A 27789-nucleotide genomic window follows, 5' to 3' on the forward strand; every position below is an offset into this window, starting at 1 on the left:
TCCTCTTAACCTTCTTCTCTCTAACGAAAACAACCTCAAGTCCATCAGCCTTTCCTCATAAAATTTTCCCTCCATACCAGTCAACATCCTGGTAAATCTCCTCTGCACCCGCTCCAAAGCCTCCACGTCCTTCCTATAATGCGGTGACCAGAACTGTACGCAATACTCCAAATGCGGCCGTACCAGAGTTCTGTACAGCTGCAACATGACCTCCCGGCTCCGGAACTCAATCCCTCTACCAATAAAGGCCAACACTCCATAGGCCTTCTTCACAACCCTATCAACCTGGGTGGCAACTTTCAGGGATCTATGTACATGGACACCTAGATCCCTCTGCTCATCCACACTTTCAAGAACTTTACCATTAGCCAAATATTCCGCATTCCTGTTATTCCTTCCAAAGTGAATCACCTCACACTTCTCCACATTAAACTCCATTTGCCACCTCTCAGCCCAGCTCTGCAGCTTATCTATATCCCTCTGTAACCTGCTACATCCTTCCACACTATCGACAACACCACCGACTTTAGTATCGTCTGCAAATTTACTCACCCACCCTTCTGCGCCTTCCTCTAGGTCATTGATAAAAATGACAAACAGCAACGGCCCCAGAACAGATCCTTGTGGTACTCCACTTGTGACTGTACTCCATTCTGAACATTTCCCATCAACCACCACCCTCTGTCTTCTTTCAGCTAGCCAATTTCTGATCCACATCTCTAAATCACCCTCAATCCCCAGCCTCCGTATTTTTTGCAATAGCCTACCGTGGGGAACCTTATCAAACGCTTTGCTGAAATCCATATACACCAGATCAACTGCTCTACCCTCGTCTACCTGTTCAGTCACCTTCTCAAAGAACTCAATAAGGTTTGTGAGGCATGACCTACCCTTCACAAAGCCATGCTGACTATCCCTGATCATATCATTCCTATCTAGATGATTATAAATCTTGTCTCTTATAATCCCCTCCAAGACTTTACCCACTACAGACGTGAGGCTCACCGGTCTATAGTTGCCGGGGTTGTCTCTGCTCCCCTTTTTGAACAAAGGGACCACATTTGCTGTCCTCCAGTCCTCTGGCACTATTCCTGTAGCCAATGATGACATAAAAATCAAAGCCAAAGGTCCAGCAATCTCTTCCCTGGCCTCCCAGAGAATCCTAGGATAAATCCCATCAGGTCCCGGGGACTTATCTATTTTCAGCCTGTCCAGAATTGCCAACACCTCTTCCCTACGTACCTCGATGCCATCTATTCTATTAGCCTGGGGCTCAGCATTCTCCTCCACAACATTATCTTTTTCCTGAGTGAATACTGAAGAAAAATATTCATTTAGTATCTCGCCTATCTCTTCAGACTCCACACACAATTTCCCATCCCTGTCCTTGACTGGTCCTACTCTTTCCCTAGTCATTCGCTTATTCCTGACATACCTATAGAAAGCTTTTGGGTTTTCCTTGATCCTTCCTGCCAAATACTTCTCATGTCCCCTCCTTGCTCGTCTTAGCTCTCTCTTTAGTTCCTTCCTCGCTATCTTGTAACTATCCATCGCCCCAACCGAAACTTCACACCTCATCTTCACATAGGCCTCCTTCTTCCTCTTAACAAGAGATTCCACTTCCTTGGTAAACCACGGTTCCCTCGCTTGACGCCTTCCTCCCTGTCTGACCGGTACATACTTATCAAGAACACGCAGTAGCTGATCCTTGAACAAGCCCCACTTATCCAGTGTGCCCAACACTTGCAGCCTACTTCTCCACCTTATCCCCCCCAAGTCACGTCTAATGGCATCATAATTGCCCTTCCCCCAGCTATAACTCTTGCCCTGCGGTGTATACTTATCCCTTTCCATCATTAACGTAAACGTCACCGAATTGTGGTCACTGTCCCCAAAGTGCTCTCCTACCTCCAAATCCAACACCTGGCCTGGTTCATTACCCAAAACCAAATCCAACGTGGCCTCGCCTCTTGTTGGCCTGTCAACATATTGTTTCAGGAAACCCTCCTGCACACACTGTACAAAAAAACGACCCATCTATTGTACTCGAACTATATCTTTTCCAGTCAATATTTGGAAAGTTAAAGTCTCCCATAATAACTACCCTGTTACTTTCGCTCTTATCCAGAATCATCTTCGCCATCCTTTCCTCTACATCCCTAGAACTATTTGGAGGCCTATAAAAAACTCCCAACAAGGTGATCTCTCCTTTCCTGTTTCTAACTTCAGCCCATACTACCTCGGAAGAAGAGTCCCCATCTAGCATCCTCTCCGCCACCGTAATACTGCTCTTGACTAGCAGCGCCACACCTCCCCCTCTTTTGCCTCCTTCTCTGAGCTTACTAAAACACCTAAACCCCGGAACCTGCAACATCCATTCCTGTCCCTGCTCTATCCATGTCTCCGAAATGGCCACAACATCGAAGTCCCAGGTACCAACCCATGCTGCCAGTTCCCCTACCTTGTTTCGTATACTCCTGGCATTGAAGTAGACACACTTCAAACCACCTACCTGAACACTGGCCCCCTCCTGCGACGTCAAATCTGTGCTCCTGACCTCTATACTCTCATTCTCCCTTACCCTAAAACTACAATCCAGGTTCCCATGCCCCTGCTGCATTAGTTTAAACCCCCCCAAAGAGCACTAACAAATCTCCCCCCCAGGATATTTGTGCCCCTCAGGTTCAGATGTAGACCATCCTGTCTGTAGAGGTCCCACCTTCCCCAGAAAGAGCCCCAGTTATCCAGAAATCTGAATCCCTCCCGCCTGCACCATCCCTGTAGCCACGTGTTTAAATGCTCTCTCTCCCTATTCCTCATCTCACTATCACGTGGCACGGGCAACAACCCAGAGATAACAACTCTGTTTGCTCTAGTTCTGAGCTTCCATCCTAGCTCCCTGAAAGCCTGCCTGACATCCTTGTCCCCTTTCCTACCTATGTCGTTAGTGCCAATGTGGACCACGACTTGGGGCTGCTCCCCCTCCCCCCCTAAGGACCCGGAAAACACGATCCGAGACATCACGTACCCTTGCACCTGGGAGGCAACATACCAAACGTGAGTCTCTCACGCTCCCACAAAATCTCCTATCTGTGCCCCTGACTATAGAGTCCCCAATTACTAATGCTCTGCTCCTCTCCCCCCTTCCCTTCTGCGCAACAGGGACAGACTCCGTGCCAGAGGCCCGTACCCCATGGCTTACCCCTGGTAAGTCGTCCCCCCCTACAAGTATCCAAAGCGGTATACTTGTTTCTCAGGGGAACGACCGCAGGGGATCCCTGCACTGACTGCTTTTTCCCAGTCCCTCTTACAGTTACCCACCTATCTCCAATCTTTGGTGTAACTAATTCCCTGAAGCTGCTATCTATGACCCCTTCTGCCTCCCGAATGATCCAAAGTTCTTCCAACTCCAGCTCCAGTTCCCTAACTCGGTCTTGGAGGAGCTGGAGATGGCAGCATTTCCTGCAGGTAAAATCAGCAGGGACACTAACTGCATCCCTCACCTCAAACATCCTGCAGGAGGAACATTGCACTCCCTTCCCTGCCATTCCTCTAACTTTCTACCAAGATCTGACTAACAACTAAATTTTTTATAAAAAAATAATAATAATATAATAAAATATGGTACTTACCTCAGACCAATGGGTTTTATTATTAGGTTAGAGGAGGAGGGCGGGTGGGAGACACTACACGTGTAGTGTCTCGGGTTTCCTCTCCACCAGAATTTATTGGTGAGGGTCTTCCCAGACGTCCGCGGGTCGACTTCCTGTTCCCGCCTAAAACACTAATTTAAAAAAAAAAGAAAAATTCTCAGCTCCTGCTGAAATTGACTAACCAGCCAGCTCCAGTCCCGCTGAAATCGACTGGCCTGCCCCTGCAAAGACAAGTGCTTTTAAAGGACAGACTTACCTCCCAGCAACCACTTCCGCACTGCTCCCGCTGAAACTGACTTACCAGCTGTTCTCACGCCGAAATCGACTGGCCTGCCCCTGCAAAGACAAGTGCTTTTAAAGGTTGACTTACCTCCCAGCAGCCACTTCCGCAATGCTCCCGCTGAAACTGACTCACCAGCTGTTCTCCCGCCGAAATCGACTGGCCTGCCCCTGCAAAGACAAGTGCTTTTAAAGGTTGACTTGCCTCCCAGCAGCCACTTCCGCAATGCTCCCGCTGAAACTGACTCACCAGCTGTTCTCCCGCCGAAATCGACTGGCCTGCCCCTGCAAAGACAAGTGCTTTTAAAGGTTGACTTACCTCCCAGCAGCCACTTCCGCAATGCTCCCGCTGAAACTGACTCACCAGCTGTTCTCCCGCCGAAATCGACTCAATCTGGAGTATTGTGAACAGTATTGGTGTCCTTATCTAAGGAAAGAAGGAAATGCGTTAGGAGCAGTTCAGAGACGGTTTACTGGACGATACCAGGAATGGGCGGGCTGTCTGATGAGGAAAGTTTGGAGAGGTTGGGTTTGTATCCACTGGAGTTTTGACGAGTAGGAGGCGACTTGATTGGAACCTTTAACATCCTGAGGGGTGTTGACAGGGTGGGTGTGGAGAGGATGTTTCCTCTTGTGGGAGAATCTAGAACTCGGGGTCACTGTTTAAAAATAAGGGGCTGTCATTTCAAACGGAGATGGGGAGAAATGTTTTCTCTCAGAGGGGGGCGAATCTCTGGAACTCTGGGCGCGATTCTCCAATATTGAGGCTAAGTGTTCGCGCCGGCACGTTTCATAACGGCGCGAACAGGGCCCGGGCATGACCTATTCAGGCCCCCACAGGGGGCCAGCACGGCGCTGGAGTGGTTCACGCCGCTCCAGCCTCCTTACGCGGTGCCAAATGGGCTCTGCACCAACCTGTGCATGCGCAGTTGGGCCAGCTCAATCCTGAGCATGCGCGGTTGGGTCGCGCCATCCTGCGCATGTGTGGGGAACTTCTTACGCGCGCCGGCCCCGACCCAACATGGGGTCGGTGTTCAGGGGCCGGCCGTGCCAGGAAGTAGGCCCGGGGGTGGGGGGGAAGAGGCCGGCCCGCCGATCGGTGGTCCCCGATCGCGGGCCAGACCCCATCGGAGGTCATCCCCCCCCGGTGAGGGAGGCACCCCCCCACCCCACACAGGCCCCCCCCCGAGCATTCCCGCAGAGTTCCCGCCGGCAGCGACCAGGGGTGAACGGCGTCAGTGGGATTCTGTCGTGGCGGAGCGGCTGCATGGCCCATCCGGGCCTGAGAATCGGCGGCCCCGCTGATTCCAGCGGCCCGCAGCCGGGGCTGCGCCAAATGCGCCGGCGCAAAGGGCAGCGATTTCCCCGCACCTCGGAGAATCGCGCGCCTGCGTCGTGGCGCGGTTGCGCCGATTCTCCGGCCCGGGATGGGGCTCGGAAAATTGCGCCCTCTCTTCCTCAAAAGGCAGTGGAAGCAGAATCTTCATATATTTTTAAGGCCGAGCCAGTTAGATTCTTGATTAACGAGGGGGGTGAAAGGTTATTGGGGGGTCAGCAGGAATGTGGGGTTGATGCTACAATCAGATCAGCTGTGATCATATTGAATGGGATAGCAGGCTCGAGGGGCTAAGTGGCCTCCTCCAGTTCCTAGTTCAGATGTACATATGTATGAATGTATGTAATCTTTTAGAATTATACTTGGCACACAACATCAATGAGCGCAAGAACTGGCTGCTATTTGACGCACAAATGATGATTGCAGGAAAGCTAACATACAATCCATATTTTTCCTTATTTTGCAAAGCTGACTGCAAAATTCGCAACTTCTAACTTTACTTTACCGCCACTACAAATTGTAATGAACGTGAAAGAGCAGTCAAAAAAAACAACCACGGCCAACTCTATCCTGTCCACCTCGAGAGCTCTCCTTTGCCCTTCTCTTCCGTCATTTAAATGGTTTTATAAGCACTGATTCGGCCTCCTGTATAACTTTGTAAGGCTGAACAAATAGGTTTTTTTTCAATCTGCACCTTCCTGTCCAAAGGCCAGTGACGTTTGCTGGGGTTTAGCTCTGCTACTGGTAGCCTTCAACTCCTCACTGAATTGAACAGAGTTGCTACATAGACAGCAAGTAGCACAAAATTCATTGTGGAAACATTATGGCCAAGCCTTATTGTCTCTCCCCGCTGTTCTCACACACCTTATGGCAGTGGGACTCAGATTGATTTTGCTCCTCCGTAGCCCATGGCACTGAGGCTAATTGTAACACCCCCACCTGCTGTCCTAGCTGAAATGAGCTATCTCAACACTGAAGCTAACAGATATGTATGGCTCTGTGCCAAAACATGAGCTCATTTCCACACTATGTGTGCGTTAAGCTTATTATTTTCAGCAAATCATTGTCGCACAATGAAACGGGCTGAGAAAAGAGTTGCTGGCGTGGTGGTAATGCTGGACAGTAAGTAATCCACACAAGTGGGTGGAATGTCAGGTTTGTATGCCACCCTTCCACTTCCCAAGCCCTATTATTCCAGCCCTGGGCTGCGCCACACGGAGACCACACCATTTCTCTGAAAGAAGTGTGGGGTGGGAGGGGGGGGGGAATTAAATCCGGGCCATCCAGGACACTGACAAAGGAAACCGAATGGCCCCTGCTCCAAGTGACTAAGAGATGTGGGACCTAATGGTGGAGAGATGCACTGGGGATTTATGCCCATTACTGAATAAATATCAATAAAAATGAACTTACAACAAAAGTGCTGATGCGGAAATGTTTACTAAGGAGCCAACTTCTTCAATCTGCAGGGAGTTGGCTGCGGATGACCAAATTTCCCTTCTGAAGTCAAGTGCAATTGAAATAATTATGCTACGATCAAACCAGTCCTTCACATTGGACGATATGTCCTGGAACTGTGGAAATGATGATTTCAAATATAATATAAGTGACGTCACCAAAGGTAAGCAGTTAAAGGAAACAAAACCATGTTCATTGTACATCCTCCACACACAAGTGCAATCCAGCTTTACAGATTCTCAGAAAAAACACATGCTGAGAAGCTGCAATGATATTGTCGATGCACAGGACCAGCCAAGGTCTCCCCCCCCCCCCCCCCCCCCCCCCCCCCCCCCCCATATTGTATAAAGGCCAGGGACCTGCACCTTTGTGCAAAATCACTTCTCCCTAGCTAATAGTTATGTGTGGCTGGCATTTAACCTTTCATTGTCAGAATTTTAATACAAAATTTCCAATCTTTTACGGAAGTAGGCTAAATTAATTGAACATGCAGAATTTGTTTTCTGTTCATTTGATCTGGCCGGTCTTGTTTTATTCTGTTCCTCAGAGGAGTCGTATTGGACTCCGAAATGTGTCTCTTCCCACAGATGCTACCAGACTTGCCAGGTGTCCCCAGCATTTTTTTTTTTTTTATTCCAGATTTCCAGCATCCACAGTATTTTGCTTTGGTTCTTCCTGTCGCTCTTCCCAATTTCCCAGGAACCCGTTGGCACTAGGTTATGAACGTCCAGCAAATGAGTTGCCCTTCTCGAGACAAAAGTTTGGAATCCTGGTTACCAGCACGTATGGCAGGCTGCTGGCTGTGAACGTGTTCGACCACAATCCTCCTGCGCTTGCATTTACAGCAGAGGATACTTTTCCTTTCTGTGGCTCCAACTGTGGCACTGGACCCCCACTTGGATCCTCCAATGTGAGTGGGACTGGGCACAAGGCCTAAGGCATACTTCTAGGTGTTCCTCTAAATGACAAGCCCCACCCTAACCCCCGCACCCCCTCCATCCCCAGCCAACCCCCAATTCTGTGGGTCGAATCTTACTTGTGCCTAATATTGGCGTAGCCATCTCTTTATCGCACAGACACTCCCCAACACCCCCCACAAGAAATTCCTATACAATGCAAACCTGGTTTACAGAATCACTGCATTGTTACAGCACAGAAGGAGGCCATTCAGTGCAAAGTGTCAGCTCTCCAAAGGAGCAATTCACCTCGTGCTGCACCATTGCCTCCTTCCCATAACCCTGCACATTCTTCCTTTTCAGATAATAATCCAATTCCCTCTTGAAATTCTCAATTGAACCTCTTCCCCCCCCCCCCCCACCCCCCCCCCCCCCCCCCCACCCACACTCGCTGCGTGAAAAGGTTTCTCTTCATATCTCCATTGCTTCTTTTATCAATTACCATCAATCCTATTCCCGATCCTTCCACCAATGGCATCCGCTTTTCCCTTTCTATTATGCAGACCTGTCATGGTTTTGAATATCTTGATCAAACTCCTCTCGAGCGTCTCTTCTCCAGGAACAGCCCCGACCTTTCCAATCTATATCTGTAGCTGAAGTAAAGGATTTCCTCAGTGTTCCCTGGACCTGCAGTGGAGGAAAACCAGCTGTGTGCACTTTAGGTCACATAGTAATGCCAGTGACCAACCTTGTGATCCGCACAGGGATAGGGGAGTCTTTTCCCAGAGAAGACAAATATTGCTGGCAAAAACGTGCTTGTGTTAGCAATGCAAACATGGGAATTTTGCACTCTGTAGCTTTTACTCCATCTGGATCATCGGGGTTGTTTGCTACACCCTTTAGCATTGATCCATGCAATATGTTGCCTGCAAAGCAAAAGTCGCTATAGTTGGATCAGCATGTCTGTTAAAGGCTTTAAAAACTATGCAAAATGCAATAGCAAATTCATAATCATATTGTCCCTAAAAGTGATATCACGATGTGTCTTCGATTCACAAAAAGCGCTTATACAAAACGGACACAGTTTTCTGCATTATTCAGTCAGCCTAAGAAATCCAGCCATGCTGAGTTGGTCATTTCATATTCATGCATAGAAGCCAGTTTAGAGGAAATTCTAATACAGGCCTTTACCGCACTCTCCAAAGATCCTTGGCACTGAATTCTATGTAAATTAAGGACAGATTGCACCAATATTTTCAAGTAACATGGGAGTATACAGAGTAACATACCCCCCACCCCTCCACCTCAGGCAGGAACTGCTCATCTTAAAAGTCTGAACTCCACCTGAGACAGTACTTCTGAGGCAATCCAGTTTTACTGGTCAGCCCTGGGTACACTGCATGATAATCAACAAAGCATTAATATCGCCCTGAAGGAAAACCACAATCAAGTAGCATTAAATGGGTCTGGTTCTGTACTCCTATTCTCCAACCATTGTAGCAGCTGCGTAACCCATTCTACCTGTGTGGGGTATGACTGTATCTGTGCCATATCCTTCTGCGATATCCTCAGACTCCGATGGAGAAGGGTATTAAGAAAGCTGGGGTAAATATGACACCGTGTGTATTGCATGCTGATGAAGAAAAATGATTCCAACCACACGGAAGCAGACTTGGCACTCAGCCAAGTTTGGCCATCCCTGTCAATCTGCAGGCAATTGTCAAGAGGACTTTCCTGAGGAGGACAGTGACTAATTGTTTAATGTCTCATTTTTAGGCCAAGCTGCAAATATACAAGCGCTTAATCAAAAGTTACTCAAACCCTCAGGTATTGGCACCAGAGATCACGAGTCCTAGAGTGGAACCTTTTCTCCAGATATTATATTGAACAGAGCATTACTGTTCATGGTAGCATATCTCATTTGGGTAGGCAATATGACAACAGATGGTCCGAGTTATCTCGCTGTTCATTCTCATGAGCAAGGCATTGGGAATCTGTAGATGAACCTGTTTGCCTTAACAAACAACAACCAACTCCAGTGTTCGTAGAGTTTTACAGCACAGAAAGAGGTCATTCGGCCCATCGTGTCTGCACCAGCCATCAAGCATCTATCTTAATCCCATTTTCCAGCACTTGGGGAAGCCGTGTATGCTGTGTGGTGCTTCAACTGCTCATCTAAACGGTTGTGAGGGTTCCTGCCTCGACCACCCTTTCAGGCAGTGAGTTACAGATTCTAACCACTCTCTGGGTGAAAAAGTTTCTCCTCAAAACCCCTCTAACTCTCCTCTTTACCTTAAGTCTGTGCCCCCCTGGTTATTGGCCCGTCTACTAAGGGGAAAAGCTTCTTCCTACTCTATCTATGTCCCTCCTCAATCAGGTCCCCTCTCAGCCTCCTCTACTTGGAGGAAAACAATCCCAGCCGATCCAGTCTCTTTTGACGATCCATCCCAGGCAACATCCTGGTGAATCTCCTCTGCACCCCCTCCAGTGCAATTGCATCCTTCCTATAATGTGGTGACCAGAACTGCACACAGTACTCCAGCTGTGGCCCAATGAGCGTTTTATACAGCTCCATCTTAACCTCCCTGCTCGTAGAACATGGAACTCCTACTGTGCAGAAGGAGGGCATTCGAACTATCGAGTCTGCACTGACTTTCTGAAAGAGCACCCTACCTCGGCCCCCTCCCCTGCCCCATCCCCGCAACCCCACCCAACATGAATGTCTTTGGACACTAAGGGGCAATTTAGCATGGCCAATCCACCTAACCTCGACATCTTTGGACTGTGGGAGGAAAACGGAGCACCCGGAGGAAACCCACGCCGACATGAAGAGAATGTGCAAATTCCACACAGTCACCTGAGGCCAGGATTCAACCCGGGTCCCTGGCGTTGTGAGGCAGCAGTGCTAACCACTGTGCCACCATGCCGCCCGATTATATTCTCTGCCTCGACTAATAAAGGCAAGTATCCCATTTGCCTTCTTAACCACCTTATCTACCTGTCCTGCTGCCTTCAGGTATCTATGGACATGCACCGCAAGGTTCATCTTGACTTCTGTACTTCGTAGCGTGCTACTGTTTGTTGTGTATTCCCTTGCCTTGTTCGTCCTCCCAGATACATGTTCACACTTTTCAGGTTCAATTCCATTTGTCACTGTTCTGCCCACCCAACCAGCCCGTCGACATCTCCCTGTAATCGAAAGCGTTCCTCCTCACTATTCACCACACCACCAATTTTTGTGTCATCTGTGAACTTACTGATCATACTCCCCACATTCACGTCTAGATCATTAATGCACACGACAAGCAGCAAGGGGCTCGGCACCGATCCCTGCTTCATGGTGGCACAATGGTTAGCACTGCTGCCTCACAGCACTAGGGACCCGGGCTCGATTCTGATCTTGGATGCCTGTGCGGAGTCTGCACGTTCTCCCCGTGTCTGCGTGGGTTTCCTCCGGGTGCTCCGGTTTCCTCCCACAGTCCAAAGATGTGCAGGTTAGGTGGATTGGCCGTGCTAAATTGCACCTTAGTGTCCAAAGGTTAGGTGGGGTTACGGGTTTGCAGGGGAGTGGGCCTAGGTAGGGTGCTCTTTCAGACGGTCAGTGCAGACTTGATGGGCCGAATGGCCTCCTTCTGCACTGTAGGGATTATATGATATGCCACTTCCAGTCACAAGAACAGCCGTCGACCATTACCATCTGCCTCCTGCCACGAAGCCAACTTTAGGTCCAATTTGCCGAATTGCCCTGGATTCCCTGGGCTCTTACCTTCTTGATCAGTCTGCCATGTGGGACCTTGTCAAAAGCCTTACTGAACTCCATGTAGACTGCATCAACTGCACTGCCCTCAACTGCACACCGAGTCAGCACCTTGATAAATTCAGTAATATTTGTTACACATCATCTCCCCCTGACAAAGCCATGCTGACTATCCTTGATTAATCCTTGCCTCTCCAAATGGAGGTTAATTCTGTCCATCAGAACTTTTCCAAAAATTTCCCTGCCACTGATGTCAGACTCACGGGCCTGTAATGACCTGGTTTTTCCCTAATTCCCTTCTTGAATAGTAGTCCACATTAGCTGTCCCCCAGTCCACTGGCACCTCTCCCGAGGCCACAGAGGATTTGAACATTCAGTCAGAAACCCTGCAATCTCCTCCCTTGCCTCACACACCAGCCTACATCTCATCTGGACCTGAAGAACTAATGTCCTAGGGAATGAAATCTGCCGTCCTTACCTGGTCTGGCCTACATGTGACTCCAGACCCACAGCAATGTGGGTGACTTTTAAATGCTCTCTTAAATGGCCTAGCAAGCCACTCAGTTGTTTCAAACCGCTATGAAGCCTAATAAAAGGAATGAAACTGAACGGACAACCTGGCATCTACCTAGACACCTGAAACAACAACGCCAAGCCCTGTCGCCCCTGCAAAGTCCTCTTTACTAACATCTGCGGTCATGTGCCAAAGTGGGAGAGCTGTCTCACAGACAGGTCCAGCAACAACCTGACATAGTCATACTCACAGAATCATACCTTACAGACAATGTCCCAGACACTACCATCGCTGGATACGTCCTGTCTCACTGGCAGGGCAGACCCAGCAGAGCTGGCGGGCAGCACAGTGGTATACAGTCGGGCAGGAGTTGCCCTGGGAGTCCTCAACATCGACTCTGGACCCCATGAAGTCTCCTGGCTTCAGGTTAAACATGGGCAAGGAATCCACCTGCTGATTGCCACGTACCGGCCACCATCAGCTGATGAATCAGTAATCCTCCATGTGAAACACACCACTTGGAGGAAGCACTGAGGGTGGCAAGGGTGCAGAATATGTTCTGGGTGGGATCAATGTCCATCACCAAGAGTGGCTCAGTAACGCCACCACAGACCAAAACCTAAAGAACAAAACTGCTAGAGTCTGTGGCAGGTGGTGAGGGAACCAACAAGAGGGAAAAACATACATTTTTAAAATAAATTTAGAATGCCCAATTCATTGCTGATGACTGCACAATGTTCAGCACCATTCACGACTCCTCAGATACTGAAGCAGTCCATGTCCAAATGCAGCAAGACCTGGACAATATCCAGGCTTGGGCTGACAAGTGGCAAGAAACAATCATGCCACACAAGTGCCGGGCGATGCCCATCTCTAACAAGATTGGGCGGTACGGTAGCACAGTGGTTAGCACTGTGGCTTCACAGCTCCAGGATCCCAGGTTTGATTCCCGGCTTGGGTCACTGTCTGTGCGGAGTCTGCATGTTCGGCTTGGGTCACTGTCTGTGCGGAGTCAGGAGTGTGATGGAATACTCTCCACTTGCCTGGATGAGCGCAGCTCCAACAACACTCAAGAAGCTCGACACCATCCAGGACAAAGTAACCCGCTTGATTGGCACCCCTTCCACCAACATTCACTCGCTCCACCACTGACGTACAGTGTGTACCATCTACAAGGTGCACTCAGTAACTCACCAAGGCTCTTCAACAGCACCTTCCAAACTCGCAACCTCTACCACCTTGAAGGACAACAACAATAGATACATGAGAACATCAGCACCTGAAAGTTCCCCTGCAAGCCACTCACCATCCTGACTTGAAACTATATCGCTGTTCCTTCACTGTCACTGGGTCAAAATCCTGGAACTCACTTGCCTGGAGTGGTCAGATTTTACCCTTTGACACAGGAGTCAGGACATTTCCCAACATTATGATCAAGCCATCAATGTGGCCTTGCCCTCCAACCGGATTTCCACCTCCTCCCCTCCCAGTCGGGGGGCAGACTAGAATCAGGGCTGTGGATTCGCAAAGCACAGTGGAGGCAGGAATGAAGGTAGGCAGCTGCCAAGGTAGGCAGCTGCCAAGGTGGCCAGCGTAGAATTCCTGCCTCCATTCACAGGGACATCATTCCAGCCGAAGATGAGTGTGAGGCCTCCTAACCCATAACCCTTTAGTCTTGCCATATCTCCTATGCCCCCCCAGCCCTTCACCACCCATCCCATACTCCTTCATTCACCATGCCCACTTATCCATCCCATACCCTTCACCCTGTCCCTCAAGCCTACTCACCTAGTATCCTCTATGTACAGAGCTCCTGAGGCCTATAATAACATTGGAAAGTTTTTCAGATGCTCATAAAACTGTTAAGTTAACCACTCATTCAAAAACCATTTCAAAAAACATGATCCTCTTAAGTGGTCATAAAACTGTCACGATAAATATATAAACTCACTGTCTTCTTGACAGCTGTATCAACAACCACTGCTGAGTTGGATCCATCTGTGGAGTTTGGAAGTCAGCAAAGCATGCATACTGAGGTTCCTTTGCACAGCTGTATAAACAAAGCCTCCAGAGCCAAATACATTAAAACTTTTTGAAGTCAGTAGGCGTCAGTGTTCTATTCAAGCTTAAAAGTAGGGGAATTTGAGCTGTAATTCAGCTATAATTCAATTAAGATTAAATCATGGGACAAATGACACACACAGAATCTGAATATCAGTCCTGTTCAATACAGACAAGCATTTTTTCCATTAGATAATGTACTCTAATGCATTTGAACAGCTCTCTACTTTTACAATGCTGGTTAACACATATGGAACTTATCTGCCAAAAGGTTCCTGACTTCATATTAGGGTTCCCTCATGGTTCACAACACCACTGAACTGGCATGAAAAAGTGGTCTACCAAACCGGGCCCAACTCGATGAAAATAATGGGGCATCTAAAATGCCAAACCTCAAATGGAGCTGGCCAGGGCAGGAGTGCCGCATGCGAGCTTGAGACCCATCCCATTTCCTGCACAAATCAAAATATCAGGTGACCGGAATGGGGTAGAGACCTCCAGATACAGGACCCGCCCACCTCCATTTCCACCCGCAACTCAGCTCAGGATGGAGAAATAAATCCGGCCCTCGGGTTTTGATTGTTGCTGGGAGACAGGACGGTGATACTTTTAACCCCCCTATTACTGACGGGGAAGGGTCAGGGTGGGGGTTAAATTGGGAAAACTGTGAGCTCAGTCTGCCATGAATACACTTACTTCTGATTTAACCATAGCAGGGTTGGTGCTGACTCAGTAACCCCTCCAGAGAGTCGGGTCTGTAGTTATCATATTTAAGTGAGATTCCATTTCGCAGATTTCTGAGTCATATGAATTTAACGGCTGTTTGTCCATTTTCCCAGAGCATGAACACATTAAGATGCTCGGCTGCACCGCTGTGCAGGAACCCAAAGGCTCCCATAAGTCGGCCCCCTTTAAATTACTGCACAGCCACAAATAAGTGTGCAAAGGGTCCACGCATGTAAACAAATCAGCTAAGCGCTAAAAGAAAATTTAGAGGGTGCATTGCTTGGGAAATGTGGCAGTTGAAGACAAATGGGAGCTGGCAGATCCAAAAGGTAAGTGTGTGTTTCTAACACTGCTTGTGGGTCAGGCGTAGAAGTACTTATCCCGGTCACGCAGGCAAGATTTCAGCTGATGTATCTACATCCCCTCAATCTGCAGTGTCTCTCGCTCTCTGCCCTCACCCCGCAAGCTTTCCCTTCTTCCTTGCAACTGCACTCTGAGCACATCACACCAACCTCTAATCCTCCTATCTGGTTGCCTGCCAGCCCCTCTGGCTGGTTGCAGCGTGGGAAACGAAGGAAAGGAATTCTAATGAGCTTCTACCATGAAATTCAGCTAGATCTCCATGCTCCCGACAGTTCCTGGTTTCTCATCCGCAGACACATGCCCCAGCTCCTTCCCAACTCCATATAAATATCGAGGTCTGAGTTTCAACATGGCCTCCTTCTGCACTGCAGAGATTCTGTGAACAAAAATTAATCTCATGTTAAAACAAGCTGATGCATTGGGATTTTGAGGTACCATTGGGAAGGGAGGATTATGAATGTTCAGCACATTAATCTATCAAGTCAGGCTAGACTCTTCAGGCAGCAACAAAAAATGATTACAATTCCTTCTGTGATCGTTTATTTTAAGGGTTACTTGAGTCTTCAACCCTAAAGTCAAGGAATGAGGCTGAAAGAAGCACCAGGTCCAAATTGAAGATTCATTTGTAACATTGGTTTACTGATTTTCTTCCCAATAAATTTAACTTTCAGACGTTTACCAAGATGTTTTTAAATGTGCATCCAAAGAGATTTTCACTCTCCTCTTCTACCTTTCTAGCTGGCCATTCCCTGGAGTTGCTGGAACCACTGATCAAATTTCAGATTGGCCTGAAGAATCTGAATTTACATGAAGCAGAACATGTTCTTCTGATGGCTGTCTGCATCCTCTCACCTGGTAAGGACGGCAGCAAAGCTTCAATAGCGAAAGAGAAATGCTACTATGAACACAAAATATGAGATTAGTATGGATAGCAGGGCCAAACTCCCCTGATGGCTCAGTGATCACTATAGACAAGACTTGTCCAAGGTACGGCCGGCCCACAAAGCCCCTCTATGCAGTCACCGAGCCACTTTTCAAAATTCCTGTCAAAGAGGAGAGTTTCAATGGAAGAATTTACATGGAGCTGCTCCTCCAATCACAGCTCATTTCTCCACCACGTTTACTGCTGATCGGTTGGCCAGTGAGTCTTACCAGCAGCAAATGAGTGAGAGAAACAGTCTCTGATTGGAGGAGCAGCAAACACGCATTAGTGACTGTGCTGAGTACTGTCAGACCAAGGGAAGTGAAGGTATGGCAGGGCTGAAGCTCAGCGAGCCAGGTATACAGGACACGTACCGTTGGTGGCACGGGCAGGGTCAAGTCGCATCGGGCTCGGGGAGGGCAAGTTCGCACCATGTCCAGGGAAGGCAAGGTCGCATCTCCCCTGGCGAGGGTGAGGCTGTTCCCTGGGGGGGGGGGCAAAATCGTGACGTATTCGGGACAGGAGAAGTCCAGTGGGCATGGGCAGGAGACAATGCCATGGTGAATATGTGGAAGTGAGAGAGCATGTGGGTGCGGGAATGAGAGAATGACTGTGTGTGTGGGAGTGAGTGTGACTGAGTGTGTGTGTGGGAGTGAGTGTGACTGTGTGTGTGTGTGGCAGTGAGTGTGACTGAGTGTATGTGTGTGGCAGTGAGTGTGACTGAGTGTGTGTGGCAGTGAGTGTGACTGAGTGTGTGTGGCAGTGAGTGTGACTGAGTGTGTGGGAGTGAGTCTGACTTGAGTGTATGTGTGGGGCAGTGAGTGTGACTGAGTGTGTGTGTGTGGCAGTGAGTGTGACTGAGTGTGTGTGGCAGTGAGTGTGTGTGGCAGTGAGTGTGACTGAGTGTGTGTGTGTGGCAGTGAGTGTGACAGTGTGTGGCAGTGAGTGTGACTGTGTGTGTGTGTGTGTGGGAGTGAGTGTACTGTGTGTGTGTGGCAGTGAGTGTGACTGTGTGTGTGGGAGTGAGTGTGACTGAGTGAGTGTGACTGAGTGAGTGTGACTGAGTGAGTGTGACTGTGTGTGTGTGGCAGTGAGTGTGACTGAGTGTGTGTGTGTGTGTGTGGAGTGAGTGTGACTGAGTGTGTGTGACAGTGAGTGTGACTGTGTGTGTGGCAGTGAGTGTGACTGAGTGTGTGTGTGGGAGTGAGTGTGTGTGGGAGTGAGTGTGACTGAGTGTGTGTGGCAGTGAGTGTGACTGAGTGTGTGTGTGGGAGTGAGTGTGTGTGGGAGTGAGTGTGACTGAGTGTGTGTGGCAGTGAGTGTGACTGAGTGTGTGTGGCAGTGAGTGTGACTGTGTGTGTGTGGCAGTGAGTGTGACTGTGTGTGTGTGGCAGTGAGTGTGACTGTGTGTGTGTGTGTGGCAGTGAGTGTGACTGAGTGTGTGTGTGTGGCAGTGAGTGTGACAGTGTGTGTGGCAGTGAGTGTGACTGCGTGTGTGTGGCAGTGAGTGTGACTGTGTGTGTGGCAGTGAGTGTGACTGTGTGTGTGGCAGTGAGTGTGACTGTGTGTGTGTGGCAGTGAGTGTGACTGAGTGTGTGTGTGTGTGGCAGTGAGTGTGACAGTGTGTGTGGCAGTGAGTGTGACTGAGTGTGTGGGAGTGAGTGTACTGAGTGTGTGTGGCAGTGAGTGTGACTGAGTCTGTGTGGCAGTGAGTGTGACTGAGTGTGTGTGGCAGTGAGTGTGACTGTGTGTGTGTGGGAGTGAGTGTGACTGAGTGTGTGTGGCAGTGAGTGTGACTGAGTGTGTGTGTGTGGGAGTGAGTGTGTGTGTGGGAGTGAGTGTGACTGAGTGTGTGTGTGTGTGTGGAGTGAGTGTGACTGAGTGTGTGGGGGAGCGAGTGTGACTGAGCGAGTGTGACTGAGCGAGTGTGACTGAGCGAGTGTGACTGAGTGAGTGTGGCAGTGAGTGTGACTGAGTGTGTGTGTATGTAGGAGTGAGTGTGACTGTGTGTGTGGCAGTGAATGTGACTGTGTGTGTGTGGGAGTGAGTGTGACTGAGTGTGTGTGGCAGTGAGTGTGACCGAGTGTGTGTGGCAGTGAGTGTATGTGGCAGTGAGTGTGACTGTGTGTGTGTGGGAGTGAGTGTGACTGAGTGTGTGTGTGGGAGTGAGTGTGACTGAGTGCTATATTATATTCTGCTGTGAAAAAGAGGTGAAACCACTTAGCTGCTTTTGATACGGTGAGGAGCTGCCAATCATAGCAAGAGTGTTTATAAACATTGTGGTTAGCACCAAAGCAGAGTACTTGAGATGCCTTTGAAGGGAAACATGGATAAACAATCCACCAAGCACCTGTCTCTGGAATAATAAAACTGTCAATCACTGGCTAATGCAATATATTGCTATGTGAAATTGAATGGAAGATTTGCATTTCATAGGCTGTGTCGGGATTTGAAGCCCTTTGAAGTGTAATTGGCTTTGGAGGGAACCTCTGATACTTGTAACAGCTGCTGCTTTCAGCACTTTGTCTGAGGCAGCAGATGTTCGGGAAGGATAGGTAAACATGCGATGATTTTACCGTCTTACCGCCTGGACTGCTCTCAGCTCTCAGGCAGGGGTATCGGATGTGGGGGGGGGCGTCAGGCCGCCTTCATGCATGCTGTGTGTGGGGCGGGAGGTGACCTGTTATTCTGGGGAAGGGAAGATGCCCCTATTTGTCAGTGTGTGTGTGTGGGTGGGGGGGGGGGGGGGGGTGACGGGATTTGCATTGTTGGAGGAGAGGGGGATCCCGCTGCCACACCTCGGTATCAGGCCACCCACTCTAAATGGCAGCCAGATACAGAATCCAGCGAGCTCTCCTCCATTGACACATGGTAAAGGAGAGAGACTTCCATACCGTCCCCCTCTCCTACACCAGTGAACACCAGTCCCGATTCTCTGCTGGCAGAAGTACTTAGGCTCCAGACCAGAGTCCCATTCGGAGGACCTGCCGAACACCCCTTGGTTATTCCTGGTGTTCGTTCTCCTCCATAACTGCCCACCTCCCACCACCTGTTATTTCTCCCAAAAGGGTCTCTGTCTTCATACGTCTTGTTTGCAATTTTTCTTAAGTCCAGGAATGCTGCGAGTATTGTATCCTCCATCTTTGGTGTCACTGTTGAAGAGCCCAGAAACAAATGTTTTCCTAGAAATATTTTTAAGGCTTCGGACATTTGATCGTAAAACAACTTTCTCTTTGAATCTAACTCCGGTTAAAGCCAAGAATGTATCCATGTTTGATATCCCAGCACAATCCAATCACTTAAAGGCAAGTACTGATCTCGGAATTTCCAAGTGTATTGCTGCAATCTGGCATATAGTCAGTTAAACTCCATGGGCAGAATCCTCCAAAGGCCCCGCTTGGGGGGGGGGGGGGGGGGGGGGATATTGGGGGGGGGGGGGGGGGGATATTGGGGGGGGGGGGGATATGGGGGGGGGGGGGGGGGGGATATGGGGGGGGGGGGGGGGGATATGGGGGGGGGGGGATATGGGGGGGGGGGGGGGGAGGGGATATGGGGGGGGGGGGGGGATATGGGGGGGGGGGGGGGGGATATGGGGGGAGGCCCAGGAATTAGTTTCACGCCTGTGTGAGTTTACAGCGGGATCTTCCGCTGGTTTCCGCCATCACGGTCGGAAAACCAGCCAGAGGCCGGCGTGAACCTCATTTGCATCTTGTTGGTGGGATGCAGTTGAAGGCCCAACAGCGTGCCCCCACCCCGCCACCCCCCAAACAACAGTATCCCATTAAGGGGGGGGGGGCTTTTTACTTTGCCCATCAGTTTGTTTGATTTAATTTCAGCCTAAACAGTTGGATCCTAATAGTCTTTACTGAATTTTCTGAGCTCATACGCGTGGGGATTAACATCAGCCGGGATTCCAGCTGCAGTGATTATCCAGTGACCTACACATAGAATGATCAAGCACAGCAGTAAACTGTCTTCTCTGCTCCTTCGGGCCTTGCCGCTGATTGTAGACTTGAGCCCATAATCTTGGCTGAAATTCTGGCGCATTACATGCCCCATTGCCAGAGGTGCTATTTTATGATTGGTTAAAATATTAAACTGAGATTGCATCAGCCTCTTTGAATACTTGCTTCCATCAAGGCCCTATCTTCAAGTAATAAAAAAGAATGAACATACCACGCCTCTAACTTCAATCAGTTGTCTTGCTTGACTAAAACTAATTTCCTAACTTCTCCACTGTATTCCATTCTTCCTGCAGTTTGTTACTGCCTGACTGCACCTAGATTTTCCAGTCCTCTTGTTAGAACATTAGAACAGGAATAGGTGCCAGAGTAACCTTCGATCTTACATTCGGTACGATCGTGGCTGATCTTCTACCTTAACTCCCCCTTCCCACATTATCCCATATCACTTAATCCCACTTAGCATCCAAAATTCTATTGATCTCTGAATTAAATATACTCACTGGCTGTGCACCCATAGCTTTCTGGGCCAGAGAATTTCAAAGATGCCTATCCTTTCAGTGAAGAAATCTTTCCTCGTCTCAATCCTAAATGGCCGATCCTTTATTCAGCCAGGGGGAATGTTTAAGCAGCATTTATCCTGTAACTCTCTGAAGAATTTTAGAGGCTTGAATTAAATCACCTCTCATTCTTTTAAATTCTAGGCAACATAGGCCTAGTCCATTCAGTCCCTCTTTTTAATATCTTTTATTCAAAAATGTTCAAATATAACATGGAAAATATTCAAACCATTCAGACAAATTTTACATTATTATGAAAATGAAACATCCCAACACCACTCCCTCCAACCGAACCCAACCCGGAATAAGACCAACTGCTCCCAACCCCCTGCATCACCCCCACCCTCAAGAAAATCATACAAACTGCCCCGCTCCCCCCCCCCCCCCCCAATCCTGCCTAACAGTTAACAGTAATCATCTCCTTAAAAAGGGTAGTAAGCAACGGCCACCTTGAGTAAAACCCCTCCACCGATACCCTCGGAATGAACGTTATCTTCTCCAGATGCAGAAAATCCACCAAGTCCACTAACCAAGCCAGGGGTCCTCCACCCAAAAACAAATCACTCCACAACCTCAAAAAGGTACCTCACTCAACCCGATCAGACGCCTTCTCCGCGTCCATCGAGATAATCACCTTTGCCTCAGCCTCTGAGGAGGGTGACAACACCACATTCAAGAGCTTCCTAATATTGGCTGACAGTTGCCGTCCCTTAATAAACCCCGTCGGCTCCTCCGAAACCACCCACTGGCAGACGAGGCTCCAAGCGAGTTGCCAGCACCTTAGCCAACAGTTTTGCATCAACATTTAACCGAGATATAGGTTGGTTTGACCCACACTCCGTTGGATCCTTGTCCTTTTTCACGATCAAAGAGATCGATGCCTTCGCCTGATGGCTAGCAGTACCCCCTGAGACAAAGAATGGTTAAACATCTCCAATATAAGCGGAACCCGCAGCCCAGCAAACTGTTTATAAAACTCGATAGGGAATCCATCCGGACCCGGTGCCTTACCTGCCTGCATTAGACAATACAGCTCAAGACCTCCTGCTGCCCAATCGGCACCTCCAACGCCTGCCTTCTATCCCGCTCCACCTCCGGAAAGACCAACTCATCTAAATATTGTACCATTGTTGCTTCCTCCTCTGGAGGCTCAGACTGATAGTAAAACATCTCAAACACCTCTCGACCTTCCTTGGGGTAGAAACCGACCCCTCATCCAAGCCTCTGATCTGAACTATTTCCCGGGAGGCAGCCTGCCGCCTCAGCTGGTGAACTAACAAGCGGCTGGCCTTCTCCCCAAACTCATAAAACATCATGTGGCAAAGCTGCCTCACCGCCTTCCCCATTGACAACAAATCAAAAAATCCACCTGTAACTTCTTTTTTTAAATTTAGAGTGCCCAATTCATTTTTTCCAATTAAGGGGCAATTTAGCGTGGCCAATCCACCTACCCTGCACGTCTTTGGGTTGTAGGGGTGAGACCCACACAGACACGGGGAGAATGCGCAAACTCCACACGGACAGTGACCCAGAGCCGGGATCGAACCTGGGACCTCGGCGCCGTGAGGCAGCAGTGCTAACTACTGCACCACTGTGCCGCCCTTCCATCTGTAACTTCCCCCTCTCTGGCAAAAGCTCCAGGGTTGGGGTACTCGAATATTGGTGTCCACCTCCTCCACCGCTCCACCCTCCCAGATTTGTCCCGATATGACTTGATATGAAATGATCTCCCCCCTAAATAACTGCCTTCAATGCTTCCCAGAGAGTGGAGGGCGAGACCTCCCCACTCATATTCAACGGCACATACTCCCTAATAGCAAAGGATATCCGCTCACGAAAAACCTTCTCCACAAACAACGCCGTGCACAACCGCCACGGGGATCACAGAGCGGCCTGACTCAAACAACAGATCAGCAAAATGTGGGGCGTGGTCCAATATTACTACCGAGTACCCCGCCCCGGTTCTCCAGGTCATCGACTTTGGCCTTTAACATTTTTCGCTCCCCTGCCAACAACGCCTTCTCTGCCTCCAACGAGACAATCCAATCGCTGTGATCATAGAGCGCCTCTTCCACCTTCTAAATCGTTGACCCCTGTACCTCCACCCGCTGATCCAACCTGTCCAAGGTCACACGGATATGTGCCACGGGCCCTGCAATCGCCTTCACCATATCATCAGCAACCTCTTGTCGCTGTTTCTTGAACTCCCCCCACAAGAATTTCACCAGCTTCTCGGTCATCCTCCGAGGGGGCAACAACGCCACAGAGACCTCCGCTATTTTCTCCCTTTCTGAGGCTCGAGAGACTTCCGAATCAGATGAAGATCCATTGCCCGATTTATTCCCAGTATTGTACCCCTTTGACCTCACTCGACAGAGGGGATCTAATACTGTCACTCTGTACCAATATCTTCCTGACTCCAGAGTCAGTTTATCGCCAAGCTGAGTATCCCCTGAGAGCACAATTCAGCATAACTTGCTGAGTTCAAATGAATATAGTTGACGTGGCAGCAATTAGTGTGAATGGTCATGGTAATATCAAATTATCATTCATTGTCTACAACAGGCTGGTTCAGGCACCCTGTCTGAAATCTAATTCACACCTTAAACCAAACCAGCGTGTGAATTTAGACCCATATTTTTAACATGGCAGTTCCTCCGAGAATGGAATGGCATGAGATCCCTGGACATGTTGGGACAATAGGGTTGCTATTCTCAGATGATGACCATCAACAGCAGCCTTCCTCCAAACCCATCTCCTGCTTTTAGCTTTCTGGTACCTTTCAGTTTTTTCAGTTATTTGATCAATCTTTTGACCAACCATAATTTCTCAAGCAGAGCTGTTTGCAAGTGGGAGAAGAAAGAAAAAGAAGTAAGTAAGTAATCTTTATTGTCACAAGTAGGCTTACATTAACACTGCATTGAAGTTACTGTGAAAAGCCCCTAGTCGCCACACTCCGGCGCCTGTTCGGGTACAGAGGGAGAATTCAGAATGTCCAATTCACCCAACAGCACATCTTTCGGGACTTGTGGGAGGAAACCGGAGCACCCGGAGGAAACCCACGCAGACACGGGGAGAACGTGCAGAGTCCATACAGACAGTGGCCCAAGCCGGGAATCGAACCCAGGACTCTGGAGCTGTGAAGCAGCAGTGCTAACCACTGTGCCACCGTGCCGCCCTCACAACCTCAGGATGTCCCAGGATGCTTCACACCCAATGAAATACACTTAAAGGGTGGACATTGTTGTCATGTAGAAAATTCAACGGTCAATTTGTGCACAACAAGGGCTGAATTTTCCATTTCAGCAGCCAAGTGCCGACTCGAACGGAGAATTTGCAGGAGGTTTACGACCAAAAAATCAGTGCCGACCCCTCACCGCTTCCGTGACCGGTGAGGGGCTAGCAGCGGCGCCGGGTGAAACTCCCATCTCCCGCGCCGAAAACGACCGGAGAATGGCCGGGTCCCTGGCCGCACATGCACACAGCTGACGACCTGCAGCAGTTGCACCGTACAACATGGCTCCGGCCGTGCGCAGACCCGATCCGCGACCCCACAGGCCGTCCGCCCAGCCCTCGCGAAAGCCCCCCCCCCCAGCCAGCGGCATGGATCCCAGCCAAGTGTGGCAGCGTTGGACATGGTCCGCAGCCACCACAACGGGTTCCCGACCGCTGAGACCACACGTGTCCCGTGCCGTCGGGAACCTGGCCCATCGGGGGCAGCGCGGGAGGGCTGCCAATGACGCGCCAATGATGTTGCAACAGCGCGCGACGCGATTATGCCATTTCCGAGGCGGCAGGGCATGGCTGACCGGCATCAAACCAGGCCGGCCCCGATTTGGGCGTCAGAGTCGATTCTCCGTTGCCCAATCGCTGATTACGCTATCGGTGTCTGGCAACCGAGAATCCCGGCCCAGGTTTCTGCAAACAGCAATGGGATAAGTGATCAGAAAATGGCCTACCGCTGTCCCTAATTCATGTTTGTCTATAAAGACTTTTTTTTTTAATGTTGATATATGGTGGCAAGGACTTCAGGAGAATTCAACTATTCTTTGAATAATTCAGTGGCATTTTCTGCATCCAGCTGAGAAAGCAGATGGGGACTCGGTTTAATGTCCCATCCAAAAGATAGCACCTTCCTTGATATGGGGCTGCAGTGACAGACTTGATTATGTGCTGTAACCCGTGGCCACAGCTTCAGACTGAAGGGACGATCCTTTAAAACTGAGATGAGGAGGAATTTCTTCAGCCAGAGGGTGGTGAATCTGTGGAACTCTTTGCCGCAGAAGGCTGTGGAGGCCAATTCACTGAGTGTCTTTTGTCATGGGAATGTCACTTTTAAGAAATGTTTGTCTGCTCAAGTGGCTGCAGTGATGTCAGAGTGTGGGTGGAGCTGAGCTCTGGCTCTGCTTTTTAGTTTCGCTTTGAGGAAAAGCTTGGGTGTGTCTGTGTTTTTTAGTTTAGTTTTAGTGTTGGAGCTGCAGCCAGCCAAAGAAGGTGTAATGTTCTCTCTGCCAGCTAAAGACTATCTCTAAATCATTTGGTGAATTCAGAGTGATAACTGCTCTCAGTAGAGAATTTAAACCTGATGTGCTTCTGTAAAAAGGATTTTTGTCTAATGGATGTTAAAAGGAAAGTTTAAGGATTACTTAGAGTGGTGTAGTCTTTGGGGGTTGTATTTGAATTGATGGTTGCTAAGATGTTCACTGTATGTTTTAAAAAGGTGAACTTGAATTCATAGAATAAACATTGTTTTGCTTTAAAAAAATACTTTTCCATTTCTGCTGTACCACACCTGTAGAGTGGGCCGTGTGCTCCCCATACCACAATCTAGTAAAAGTTGTGGGTCAGGTGAACTCCATGATACATTTTGGGGCTCTCTAAACCCTGGCCCATAACACTTTAGACAGAAATAGATAGGTTCTTGATTAATAAGGGGATCAGGGGTTATGGGGAGAAGGCAGGAGAATGGGGATGAGAAAATATCAGCCATGATTGAATGGCGGAGCAGACTCGATGGGCCGGGTGGCCTAATTCTGCTCCTATGTCTCATGGTCTATAAGTCGTGCTTGAACTGGCAACCTTCTGAACCATGGTTATCACTGTAGGTTTCTCTGTGCTTTGGGCTGTTAATGTCACCGTGAGATCTGTTTTCATTATCTTTTGTTTCTGCATGCATTTTCAGATCGTCCCGGTGTGCTGGACCGTGCTCAAGTGGAGCGTATTCAAGATGGGCTGTCCGAGACTTTGCAGTCATACATCCGAGCGAAACATCCTCCTCCAGGGAATCGCTTGTTGTATCCGAAGATGATCCAGAAGTTGACAGACCTGCGGAGCCTGAGCGAGGAACATTCCAAACAGTTCCAGTCTCTGTCCTTTAATCCTGAACATATCACACAGCTCACACCACTTGTGCTTGAGGTATTTGGCAATGATGTCGATCAGTGAAACACTTTCTTTTGTTTCAAATCTGTCCGGTTCACACAGGGTAGAAGGCTTGATGATGCACACGCAGCATTTCCTTTGAAAAATTACGTTGCTAACTATAGAATGTGATGCTAATGGAGCAATTCTGAATAATTGGACCACTGATTTAACGAGAGGAGTGAGGTGGTAATTGCAGTTTTCCTAAAAGGGTTCCCACTTGTACACACGTTGCACAAAGTTGAGGCAACGATGGAAAGTAAAAGTGGTCATTTTCTCTTTCACTGATTTGTACCTGTAACGTGGAAAGAGGGAGGTGATGGACGATCTTTTAAGTAGCTAACAAATAATGGATGAATATAAACAACATACATCTGATATTTAATTAGACCCGCAAAATAGGTGACGTCACCGAGCTTTGTCTGAAAATCCCCGTGTTACAGGCACAAATGCAATCGTTGCAAGGGGAAATTATCATTCTTAGCTTTGCTGTCTGTCCACTTTGAAGTTGCAAGAATTGTTTTTACAGTAACTTTCTTAATATTTATGAAACATTTTAGATCATCCAAAAGCACAGTCAGCAAGGACAATGATCAAATGCTGTCAGTGGCATACAGCCAACAATGTCCATCCCTAATGGCAGGTGCTAAACTACTACAATAGCAGCTTTGGACGCCTTTCTCCAGCTTCCTGCTGCTCCAAGAAGTATTCACTGCAAATGTCCAGGACATATTGATCACTACAGGTGATGAACGGGGAACTGGTGTAATGGCCGTAATAACGACCTGCACCTACTGATGACTAAATTCACATTTGATTGATAAGTGTAATCAGGAAGTTGCAGTCACCATCACTCCTTAGTGCTTGGACATTCCCTTGGGCAGAAGGGACAGTTTTCAATGGTCTTTTCAAAAAATATATGTAAGCACAATTTATTTCTTGAGCTTATTTTTTGAAATCAATTCAGGTTATAGAAGTGCACAGTGATGTCAGTTGCATTTGGAGCTCTCACCAGCACCATTCACATTAAGGGCGGAATCTTCAATTCTGAAGTGCAAGTTCGGTGAAGTTGGAGTGTTTTCCACTGGGAGTTGGCAGGCGGACCATGTGCAATTCTGCACTGGGCTGCTCATTCGATCTGCCTCCGTGAGGAGCTTGCCAATTGTCACTGGCTGGCGGAAGTTGTCGCCCCACCATTATCTCAGGGGGCATCGTATTTAATGGGGACCCATGCAGCCTGCACTGTCCTTTCCACCTTTGCCCCATCACTGCTCCACCCTCCCCGCTACCATTCCCCCCCCCCCCCCCTCGGTCATCCGCCACACAACTTGCACTGATCGGTCTGAAGCATCGGCTGCCGTATACACAGATTCTCCGAAGAGGACAATGCAGCGGCAACTTACTGTTAATCATGGAAGAAGTCTACCTCACTCTGTGCTCGCCAATTATATACAGTCGTAAATGTGAAGGTTCTCCTTTCTCGCTGGCGGGGAATTTAATTTGGAAGGGGAATTTAATTCCGGCGATGTGGCCTTTAAATGAACATGCGTGAGGTGCTGAAATATCAGGGCTTCCCAACATTATTCGTCAGGAAGCTCAACCAACCTTTAACCCACTTTAGTCCTGAGAACAGAATTCCAAAAGTTCATCCTGACGTCGGAAAGCCTCACGTCAAATTAAGTTTCCCATCCGGCAAACTGGATGATTCCGCCCGATGTCAAGGAAAACCAGGTGTTGTAGAAGCCGGGAATTAGAATTTCTTCAATTACTAATAATAGAAACTATCGTCAAATCTGGATGATGTCACGCCTGATGTGTTGAGCTTTCCTTTTGTTTGTCTGGTTGTTATTTGAAAATGACAAATGAGAGCCCCCTGATGTT

The 27789-nt window shown here is 48.8% G+C and overlaps 1 protein-coding gene across 3 annotated transcripts in view; it reads left to right on the plus strand.

Annotated features, from left to right (window-relative positions):
- The window catches only part of LOC140405513 (vitamin D3 receptor-like), a 230297-nt gene extending 203094 nt beyond the window's left edge, over positions 1–27203 (plus strand). For all 3 annotated transcript variants that reach the window (XM_072494055.1, XM_072494052.1, XM_072494053.1), the window contains 3 exons: positions 6738–6889; positions 15782–15898; positions 25670–27203. In XM_072494055.1, coding sequence (XP_072350156.1) covers positions 6738–6889; positions 15782–15898; positions 25670–25932 — 532 coding nt within the window. In that variant the 3' untranslated portion in view covers positions 25933–27203. The remainder of the gene's footprint in view (positions 1–6737; positions 6890–15781; positions 15899–25669) is intronic.
- The last annotated feature ends 586 nt before the right edge of the window (positions 27204–27789 follow it).

Source organism: Scyliorhinus torazame, chromosome X, assembly GCF_047496885.1.
Source record: "Scyliorhinus torazame isolate Kashiwa2021f chromosome X, sScyTor2.1, whole genome shotgun sequence".
NCBI classification, from domain to species: domain Eukaryota; kingdom Metazoa; phylum Chordata; class Chondrichthyes; order Carcharhiniformes; family Scyliorhinidae; genus Scyliorhinus; species Scyliorhinus torazame.